We start from the raw sequence: 10,420 nt of genomic DNA, 5'->3' as shown, positions 1-10,420 counted from the left end.
GAGTCTATGCCAGCCTTCATTGGGTAAGAGGCAGGGTACACCTTGGATAGCTCGCCAGTCTGTCTCAGCCAACACAGAAAGACATTCACAGACAGACAACCATTCACACTTACATTCACACCTACAGCCAATTTAGGTAACCCAACCAAGCATGGGGATAACTTTACACCGAAAAGCTGCAGCCGACCAAAGGACTTGAATCAGGGACCTTCTGACTGAGGCAGCAGCATTAACCAACACCCTGCTGCCCTATGTACTTCTACTAGTACCTAATGTAAAGTATTTTGCATTGCCTTTTCGAGAGGTGCTCCACAAATAAACTTGCCTTGACTTATAGACATTCACGGTCCCCACAAGTTAAATCCTAACATTTTTCCTCTAGCACAATCATGATGTCGACATTTCTGGGCTCTCATGCAAATTTCTTGACAACTTTTGGATAGATTGCTGTGAAATGCAGTCTGGACAGTCATGATTTCCCGAGGATGAATTTCCACTTGGGTCACTGTCAACACTAAATAGGTTGAGGTGTCATTTCATCCAAACTAGTCATCAGGTCAGAAGTATCCCCTTTTAATTTTTGTGACCCCTGTTTTATCATCTATTCGACTACTTTATGTCAGGAAACAATGACATTCTCATCAGCCTTCACACTCAATAGTAACTGGGAACATGCTGACACTACAAAATAAGAGTTTACTCTCCCGTCTGTTTTAGCAAGATTTTAAATTAACTTTTTCATTTATATTAAATTATTATTTTAATTTCATGATATTTTTATGGTTCTTCTCCCCGCATTCATTTACTGCATGTGTATTAGTAACCTGCTTATTTATATTTATAGCAAATGTGTTGTTTTTTGTCTCTTTTTCACTTGGGACATGACATAAGATAAGATGTATTTATAAACTTCAAAAAATAGATTTCTGTTTAATCATTATTATATTCATGTAATGTGTTTTCTTGAAATATAAGTAATGTGGTTGTTATAGTTTTAACAACAATAACAAAAACAATTCAGTGAGGTGATAGTGCATCTGTATGTGGGAGCTCCGCCTGAAACATTCAATCCACCAATGAGTGATCTCCAAACTCTGAAGGCGGAAGAAAACCCGGAAATATCACAAAGACAAACACAACAGGACAGGACGACACGTCGGCTATGTAGAGAACCACCGTTCATTCAGCCAAAATTGGCTGTGACTGAAACACCACTGTGAACTTCAAGCTACTGTTTTGTTCCCGCTCGTTATTTTTGCCGCTCTTGGCAGCTCGAATGGAGGAAGACAGAGGTGTAGTTTTAGCCACCGAGAGATATGGCAGTGCAGAGTCCTGGAAGTACTTAGCAAAGGATGGCGTGATTGAGAGAAGAAGAGATGGCAGTGACGGTGAATCGAGAGGAAACTCCATCGTTGGAGTTTTCAAAGTAAGGGTTTAAATACATTTGCGTTTAGCTTCAGTCTTCTTTTTCTACAACTCACATTTTAATATGTTATTTCAGAGTGTGTTTCTGCCTCAAGGCTATCCAGAGAGTGTCAGTGAGGATTATCTGCAGTACCAGTTTTGGGATACTGTGCAGGTACAGTAGGAGAGACACCAAAACACCTGAGGTCATCATCACCATCACACTGAAATTCTCTATTCAATCGATTCTCTCTCACAGGCTTTCTCCAGCTCTCTGTCAGGTACTCTGGCCACGCAGGCCTCTCTCAAAGGAGTCGGCGTTGGAAACCAAGAGGCAACAGTAGCTGCGGCCACAGTCACCTGGTTATTAAAAGGTAGACCCCCCCCAAAATACCATTATGTTAGAGTATCATGCAGGTTTTCTGCTAGTTGTAAACTAATGTTTTTTTCTCTACAGATGGAACTGGCATGTTGGGGAGAATTCTCTTTGCCTGGCAGAAAGGGTGTGTGCATATTTGTCTTTTTCAGACCTGAGTATTACAGTTTTCATCCAGTGTACTGGTACTCTCCTTTTATTTGTGCTGGCTTTTCACTGATTGGAAGTACCTTTTTTTTTTTTTGTCTGTCACAGGAGTAAACTGGACTCCGAGGCCAAAAAGTGGAGGTATACATGATTTACAGATGCTAACATGTTGAAGATGAGTCTTTTTTATAAAAAACGATTACAGTAGAGTCAAAAATCTTATTTTCTTGCTTAACAGGCTTTTTGCAGATATTCTCAATGACATTGCCATGTTCATGGAAATATTGGCTCCATACTTTCCTCCTTTCTTCACCTTGATTGTGTGCACTGCAGGGATTTTTAAGGTAAAAAGCTGGGGTTTACAGCTATGGATCCATAAACACAACAACCAGTGAACTGAATGAAAGATTCAGAAGTCAAACGGTGCACTGAAGACTTATTGAGCTTTCTCTGATTATCTAAATTTGAATCTAGCAATGTTCTGCTGGTCAACTAAACATTACATATACATACATTTTAGAACTTATGTGTTGATGGATTTAACATGACTTGGTCGTGTTGTGTATTTGTGTTCTCTAGTCTATTGTAGGAGTGGCAGGTGGAGCGACCAGAGCTGCTTTAACTGTGCATCAGGCTCGCAGGGACAACATGGCTGACATATCTGCCAAAGATGGTAGTCAGGTATTGGACTGGGCGTACTGGCCGTATTACTTGTATTTGTACTTTTTCTGTGGCACAAACCTTTGTAAACAGTGATATTTTGTAAGAAATTTTCCGCAGAACTTAATGTTCTCTCCTATACAATACCGGGCTTGGAACGGTACTGCACAGCTGGGGATGGGAATGGGCTATTAGGGGTTCAGTGTCTTTGTCCAATCAGTGACTTTGACATATGGCCGGGACCGGGGATCGACCCTGACCCTATGGTCTGTGGACGACTGCCTTTACCAATTGACCTACAGCCTATACTATATTTTCCGTATTATCTTTGTGTATGTATGCACAGCAAGGTTCTGACAATGAAAACTCTGTGCCATAACCCTTACATAAAGAAGATTTGTTATAGTGGCAATTCAATTTTTTGAGTGTACCATTGTGACAATGGGACAGCACGCATAATACTAAGACCCTGAAATCAAAGTATTTATAATAAGTTTTTTTTTTTACAACTGTGATGTGATCTACTGTGATGTTGAAATGTTGTTAAAAAGACGTTTTGTGAAAGTTTTTATTCATACAGTAATACCTCTATACAAATGCAAAAATTGTTCCAATGTGGCACGTACATCTCATGAAACTAAAACATTTCTACTCAGGGTATTTTACTTTGAATGTCTTCTCACTGAGTTACCTTTTTCCCCTTGCTTATGCTAAATATAAAAATATAAGTTCATACTGTACATGTCTGTTTTCCAGGAGACTTTGGTGAATTTGGCTGGACTTCTGGTCAGTTTGATACTTATTCCCCTTGTCACTGATAATCCAATGTAAGTGTTTTATCGAACATATAGAAATTATCAAAATGCTGCAAGATGCTTCTTTTAAAACACTGTCAGAAAAAAAGTACTTTAAATTAAACAAACTTACAGCTGCATCATGTACCTTCTCTCTATTCTCTCTTTTTGTCGTTCAGACTGACTCTCAGCCTCTTCTTTCTCTTCACCATTCTTCACCTTTTTGCCAATTACAAGGCTGTAAGGTCGGTTGTCATGGAAACCTTTAATGAAGCACGACTTTCCATCGTACTGCATCAGTACCTGATCGACAAACGAATCCTGAGTCCATTCGAGGCTAATCAAAAGGAGCCAGTTTTCTTTGGTAAAACACTCTAATGAGGGTTATTGCAGGTGTACCATTGTAGTTGTGTCAAACTGTCATATTTCTGTTTTAAAGTTATGAAATCTTCTTTTCAGAGTGTAGGAAAATAGTGCCAATCAAACTTGGAGTGAGGCTACAGGAAGTTGTACAAAGGTAATTCTATGTGCCATTTTTGCTTATATTATTACAAAGTACATAAAGAAACTTCACAATTTAATATAATTCTGCTTGTTTTGTAGCCCAGAGGAACTTAATTTGGCTTTAAAGAACAACAACATGCCTTACCTGCTGGGAGTACAAAATGGTGTGCCACCTTGTTCCTTGCTCCACAGAACAACAGTGTGTTTAGGAGCCACATTAAACTTTGTTTTAAACATTTATTTTAAACTCAGTTGTCTTCCTGTCAGGCTGTGTATGTGTTTGTTTGGGACCAGAAGCATCAGTACACGATGAAATCAGAGCGATGTGCCAGGCTCTGTGGCTCCAGAGCATGTTTAGCCATTCAGCTTCAAATAAGCAAAGTAAGCCTTAACCTCCATTCATTTACATTTATAAGCCTGCAAAAAAAATGTTAATTCTTTTACACACTATGCACTTCTTGTGTCTGTTTTTTTTTTTTTTAAGTTCACTGGGAAATGGTGCATGACAGTCAAAAGCTTATGGATACAGGTTTCAGTCACTTAATTCTTTACACACTTCGCACTTTTTCTGTTTTGTTTTAAAAAGGCCACTGGGAAATGGTGCATGACAGTCACAAGCAAATGGATATGGTTTTCAGTCAGTTTTTCAGTGGTAAGCACACACAACACTAAACATCATCTTTATCATATGCATATTTTTAACAATAGAAAAATAATTTTGCCAAAATAATTTCCAGGTGTGGAAGCTGCAGGATGGGACATTAAGCGAACTCTGCTGGACTGGGATGAGTGGAGGGTTGAGTGGAAAACAAAACGTAACTGAGCAGTGTGATATTTGCAGCACATTCTAATTGTTTATAATGATATTGTTTAATGGTTATAAACAATGTATTAAAAACATTTATGTACCTCATATTTTTCTTATTTCAAAATATCAGTGCATGAAATACAGGTAGAGGAATAAATGCTAGATTTGTACAAAACTATTTGGACTATTTTTTTCTTAGCTAAAACATGAGGATGAGTAAACAGATGACCTCGTTTTGCTCTGTCCTGTAACCCATTGCATTTGTGACTATACTCTAATACAAACACAAATAAAAATCAAATATGAGTGACTGCCCTTATGCTTTAGGGGGCGGTCAACTTTTAAAACCATATAACACAACTCTAAGAAGAAGATATAACATCCGGTTACGTCAAGGTAGCAATATTCACAGCTGTAGCGAAAAAGAAATAGTGTCCAGCACATTTCAGTTACACTTTAATCACGAGGGATTATAGTGAAGAAGAAATGGTCTACTTAATACATGTACTTTGTGTACAAATAATTACACATTTTACAGCTACAGATACATTACAGCATTAAAGTGCGCAGCGAGGCTATTATTAGGAAAATCCTTACCGGATGTAGATTTTATATAACCGTTAGAGCGTTTGACTTGACAGGCGATCGATCCGCTAACAACAAATCAGTTTTGGCAGTGTATTGGATGAAATTGTGTATGAAATGGGCAGGTATAAATGTGCTTACAACTGTGAAAACAACGGCGATCCCGACGTGAAGTTCTTTAAGTGAGTGTGAGATATTATTAACCCCAAAGCAGAGAAAACAAGCGTTAACTAGCTGTTTGTCGTTAATAGGCTAACTTTAACTAACTGTAGCTGTAATGGGTATAAGTTTAGACATAATGCTCCATCAAGAGCATAAAGCTTTTACAGCTGGACTATACGCTTAATAACTACAAGTATGAAATAACTACAAGTAATTGCTGTAATGTGTGAGCCAAAAGTGATTGTGGGGGCAGACTGGGGCTAGACAGACTGAAAACTCAATATAGGTTTATTTAAAAACATCTTTAATAATAATAATTTAGTAGGATGAGGTTTTGAAATTAAGAACTAATAATCATACTTTGTTAACTTTTAAATAGAGATCAGTGCTATGTTTTCCCCACTTGGCACATAGTAAGGTTAGGACGTGGGCTTGCTGTGGTTTTAATGGGTTGTGTGTTGCCACAGGTTTCCAATGTACAATCCCAGAAAGCTCAAAAAATGGCTTGTCAACATGAAGTGGAAGGATTGGACTCCATCTCGCTTTTCTGTGCTGTGCATAAATCACTTTGAGGAGCAATATATAGACAGAACAGGCAAGTTTGTGAAACTGCGAGAAGATGCAGTTCCCACCATATTTGCATCCTCCGATGAAATACACAAAATACAGGTCTGTATAAAGTTACTCAGCAACATTAAAATCTTGTATAAAAATCAAGTGTTGTATAACTAGTGTCCAAGATCTCATATGCAACTGCTGTCCCACATATAGACTTCCTGTCAATCAGAAAGAATGCAAGACAAGGTGAGAGCATACTATACTGAACATTCTCATTTGTGGTGTTTTGTGTTTGTTGGGCCATTTTCTCAGAGTTATTAAAGTGAATTATTTTATGAGGGTTTATTAATTTGCGACAATAGCATATTGTAAGTCAGTTTAATAGTTTAATGAATACGCTAAAACGTTCAAACATTCATTATATTGTTTTCTTCAATTTTAAATCCAGCCACATAGTACTGAAGCCTCACAGATGACTCCATTTGAGTCTCCAACAAACCATCCTACCACAGATGGACGAAACATCCAGAACAAAGAGATCAGCCAGACAGAGGAAGAGCCTGCTGGGTATGCTGCAAAAGCATCCTCTATGTATTGTATGTCTGTTATTTAAATGCAATCCACGGTACAACAAACAGAATAATACATGATAAATCAGTAATTCCAATAATGCGCTCGAGTGGTAAAGGAGGTAATTAAGAAACCAGTGGTAACTTTAAATCAATTTATCGTTTTGCTTGATCTGTAGGATTACAAGGTGTGAAAATTAAGTATCTTTAGAAGCAAGTGTCCATTTTGTGCTGGAAAATACGGGAGTATATTGTATGTGGCAGCACTACTGCATTTTGCATTTAAAGTTTTTGCAGTACACTGAGATGTCACCATTTTTAATGTCTTGAGTAACCTTTCAACATGGTTTTACTAATGATATGATAAGTTTGTTTACTACTCACGGGAAGCAGTTGCTTGGCCAAAGGCCAAGGCAAAGAGTGGACTAAGATTAAGGAGTGGATAAGAAGTGACATGATTTCTTATTAGTTTCCACTGTTATTCCAGAAAACAGCAGGAGCAGTTCAGCTGTTCACATAGTGCCATTTCGTAAATTAGGATATGTTTCCGTTAATTGCTGCAAATTAATAGGCAATTAGAAAGCCAAAGGGCAGGCAGCTTTCTAGTCCACTACTATTGGTTCGTATTGTAATAAGCTGCCATGCATGGTGTGATTTCTGCATTTTATTTGCATTTTGCATTGTAAATTTCTGCCCTGTGCTTCAAAACAGGTTAATCTGGTAATGCTTAGAAGAGAGGTCAAAAAAAGCACACAGGCCTCTGGAAAATTCAAATTCAATTACTGTAACTTGCGATTCTTAATTTTTGCTTACCATACACTCTTTATTACTATTAGATTGGTAATGAATAAGTATGTATTATTAAATTTGTTGACATTTGGATTGCTTTCTATTTAATGTGCTGACCCTTTCTGTTTCTATGATCAGAAACAAAGAACCGAAAAAGCCTGACAAATGGAGGATTATAGTTGATGAAGGGCTGATGAAGATTGAGTCATTTCCATATTTCTTCCATGGAGATTACTGTCTATCACAAGTACGCTGTCATATACTGTATTATTTATAATACAATTTAAAAACAGTTGTTTGCTAATTTAGTGATCTTGTTAGATTAAATGTTTACCATAAATAATGGTAACTATGGTTTGAGCAAAACAAAAGCCTTTGGTTGGTGGCTAATCATTATTGCAGCTTATTAGTAATTTGTATTAATGTATGTATGTAGGTATGTATGTATGATCTATTTTTCTGTGTCATTTTCAACAACAGGGTATTCAATGGGCTCCAGATGATAATTTTAGTGTAAGTGGACAACATGATTTTAAGCCTTCACATTGCACTATTTTGACGTTTATACTTATAATTCTAATACTTCATTTGAAATAAAATGCTCCTCTCACAGACGGAGTGCAACAATCTTGAAAATGTGATAGAGGTAAGTTACAACACGATTGCTTCTGTTTCAGCAGACCTACCTTAAATGCAAACTGAAACAACTACCAACATTAATGCAATTACACTGTATTTCTGCATGATGTAATGTGGTGGTAGGTGAAGGAACCGTGGCAGTGGCTTGGTTTGGATGTCAGAGGACCCCTGCCCCAAACACTGAACGGACACAAATACATTTTGACTCTGACAGATTACTACTCCAAGTGGGTGGAAGCTGTGCCTATGCAGTCATGTCTCCCTCCACATGTAGCAAAGCACATCATAGATATCATCACCCACTTTGGATACCCACTCAGAGTGCTTTCTAGACTACCTCATGACATTGTTCAAAAAGTAAGTGCGCAGCTGACTGAACTGCTCATAACATTATAGAGAGCTGACATCCCGTCATGTGTCTTAGCCAACCTCTATTTCACAAACTGTCTGAAATTAGGTGGCAAGTGCCAGGAAATTAGTAGACCATCACATTTTACTGTCCAGTATATTAATAGACACCTTTCTAGTTTTGAATGGGGTGAGAAAACTCCCAGCACATATTTCAGCTGTTTAGAAAGATAAAGTGATGAAAACCATTTTAAACCATCTTAAAAGGTCTTTGTTAACATTTAAATAACCATTGTAATTTAATTATATAGTAATATGCAATATTGTGCCATATAAGACTGTATCACATAGATTTACTGTATGAATGTATTCTTCACTCTAGATCAACAAAGAACTAAAAGATAAGCTAAGGATCACCATTGCTCTAGTTGTCTATCACCGGCAGACTGGCACTGCAGATTTGGTGACACAGCGGCTAATTGACAGGTCTGTGTGCAGAGTGCATCGTGAATGCTGTGCTAGATTTACTATTTATTAGTGTCTGTAATGATTTACATCATATTTTGGGGTTTCATTACACCATAATATAATTTGTGTTTTGTGATGATGGGCAGTCAGCATCTTGTAGATGTAATTTCTTCTGGTAGTTGTCAAATTGAGATGTTTGTCAAATTAATGCAACTACTATATTGACAGAATATAATTTGTAATCTGAATATCATTAACTACCATGTTAGTTCCCTTTGTTACTGCAGTCTGGAAAGTGCTGGAAAAGTAATGCAGGTTAGAGAGTAGAAGTATTTTAAGGTACATCAAAGTAGTAAATTCCAGACAGTATTTTGTCTGATATTGTTATGCTAGTATTACATTGTTTCATCTTCCAGCTCCATATTGAATTGATGTTGTTCAGAATATTGAAAAATACAGTAAAAGTGATAGGTAGCTAATGTGTGTAGTGCATTTCAAGGGTATTATCTCGCTACATGCCTATCCTGTTACTAGAAGTTCTCTCATGATGCCTTCTTGTTAATGTTGTAACTTTGATTGCTGCCTTCCAACAGGATAGTAAGTGATTTAATAGAAGAGCATGCAGCTGACTGGGATGTCTACCTGCCTGCCAAGGTTTTCACTCTGTGTTTCGAAGAGCATTCAAAGACAAAAGAAAGGCCTTTTTCAGTGCTGTGCTGCAGAGGACTGGAGCCCATCCACTCTCCCAGAGGACTTGATGTAAGTGTAGCTTTTGAACATCTGAGCTTGATGAGTCTTTGTTTTGTATATTCTGGAAAATGACTCTTGCTTTCTTGTCTTTCTGTTTCACAGTATACCTATTCCAGGATCAAAGAGAGTGCTTTTGTGGTCAGATAGACATTTAAGATGTATTAGGTGAGTTGAATCATATGTATTTATTCATGTTTGTGTGCAAGCACATATTATACATGTAAATAATATGGTGCATTTGGTCATAAAATCAGATCACTTAACAGTAATTTGTGTTCCACTCAGTGCCAATACTTTTAAGGTCAATTGAGGTGGAAATCAAACTGGATCTCCTCCACTAACCGGGCGGGAAGACTATTTTTGGTCATGGAAGCATTATGACTTGGTCAAGGTTTGTCTTAAAAGACGGTGCTGGAATTCTGCTGTACTTCGTGATCGCAATTTGGGAAGACAAGTACAGTAGTTTGACAGAGATGAGGACTTTGAAGGATATTGGAGACTGAACTGCTGTTAATGTACTAAAACTATTTTGCCTCCGAAATAATGAGAACTGTAGTTGAGACTGAGCTATCCGGTACCAGAAGGAAGTCACAATCCAGTCAGCTGAAACCAGTATGACCAAAAGGAGAAGCATGTTTGGACTTAAACCATATGAGTTGAGTAGATGCAGCATTTTGTATTACATTGGGATTTGTTTGGATTATGTGAGTTGGCTTCTTGTTTCAAAATGACCCTTAACCCATTGCATCCCAGGCATTTGACCTGGAAAATGTTCTCCTCCTGTCCTTGATTTGTTTTACAATTGAAATTGTTGATTAAATATAAAGCACCTCAATAAACTTGCTTTGGACATAGTTGC

General features: G+C 37.5%; 2 protein-coding genes across 3 annotated transcripts; both read left to right on the top strand.

Moving 5' to 3' along the window:
• Positions 1-1,110: 1,110 nt before the first annotated feature.
• On the top strand, positions 1,111-4,868 carry rusf1 (RUS family member 1). 2 transcript variants are annotated; one of them, XM_067476880.1, is made up of 14 exons: positions 1,111-1,426; positions 1,502-1,579; positions 1,675-1,778; positions 1,862-1,907; positions 2,036-2,068; positions 2,166-2,271; positions 2,507-2,608; positions 3,344-3,414; positions 3,561-3,745; positions 3,841-3,898; positions 3,985-4,049; positions 4,153-4,266; positions 4,472-4,537; positions 4,623-4,868. In XM_067476880.1, the coding sequence occupies exons 1-14, from the start codon at positions 1,377-1,379 to the stop codon at positions 4,706-4,708; spliced, it is 1,164 nt and encodes a 387-aa protein (XP_067332981.1). In that variant the 5' UTR covers positions 1,111-1,376; the 3' UTR covers positions 4,709-4,868. The 2 variants fall into 2 exon arrangements, with proteins under 2 accessions (XP_067332981.1, XP_067332980.1); XM_067476879.1 differs by having other exon boundaries at positions 1,664-1,778.
• A 281-nt stretch (positions 4,869-5,149) lies between these two features.
• zgc:153292 (uncharacterized protein LOC100003014 homolog) lies at positions 5,150-10,415 on the top strand. Its single transcript, XM_067476882.1, has 12 exons — positions 5,150-5,460; positions 5,908-6,109; positions 6,212-6,244; positions 6,447-6,565; positions 7,495-7,603; positions 7,837-7,869; positions 7,970-8,002; positions 8,119-8,352; positions 8,726-8,829; positions 9,405-9,570; positions 9,664-9,726; positions 9,847-10,415. The coding sequence occupies exons 1-11, from the start codon at positions 5,396-5,398 to the stop codon at positions 9,706-9,708; spliced, it is 1,143 nt and encodes a 380-aa protein (XP_067332983.1). The 5' UTR covers positions 5,150-5,395; the 3' UTR covers positions 9,709-9,726; positions 9,847-10,415.
• The last annotated feature ends 5 nt before the right edge of the window (positions 10,416-10,420 follow it).

Source organism: Channa argus, chromosome 15, assembly GCF_033026475.1.
Source record: "Channa argus isolate prfri chromosome 15, Channa argus male v1.0, whole genome shotgun sequence".
NCBI lineage: Eukaryota > Metazoa > Chordata > Actinopteri > Anabantiformes > Channidae > Channa > Channa argus.
This window is presented reverse-complemented; position numbering and strand designations above follow the sequence as displayed.

Bases quoted from the DNA above. Each gene is read 5' to 3' on its own strand.
- rusf1 (XM_067476879.1), top strand. From the start codon at position 1,277: ATGGAGGAAGACAGAGGTGTAGTTTTAGCCACCGAGAGATATGGCAGT. The intron at 2,272-2,506 runs GTAAAAAGCTGG...TGTGTTCTCTAG, and splicing joins GCACTGCAGGGATTTTTAAG to TCTATTGTAGGAGTGGCAGG. The intron at 3,899-3,984 runs GTAATTCTATGT...CTTGTTTTGTAG, and splicing joins CTACAGGAAGTTGTACAAAG to CCCAGAGGAACTTAATTTGG.
- zgc:153292 (XM_067476882.1), top strand. From the start codon at position 5,396: ATGGGCAGGTATAAATGTGCTTACAACTGTGAAAACAACGGCGATCCC. The intron at 6,245-6,446 runs GTGAGAGCATAC...TTTTAAATCCAG, and splicing joins CAGAAAGAATGCAAGACAAG to CCACATAGTACTGAAGCCTC. The intron at 8,353-8,725 runs GTAAGTGCGCAG...TCTTCACTCTAG, and splicing joins CTCATGACATTGTTCAAAAA to ATCAACAAAGAACTAAAAGA.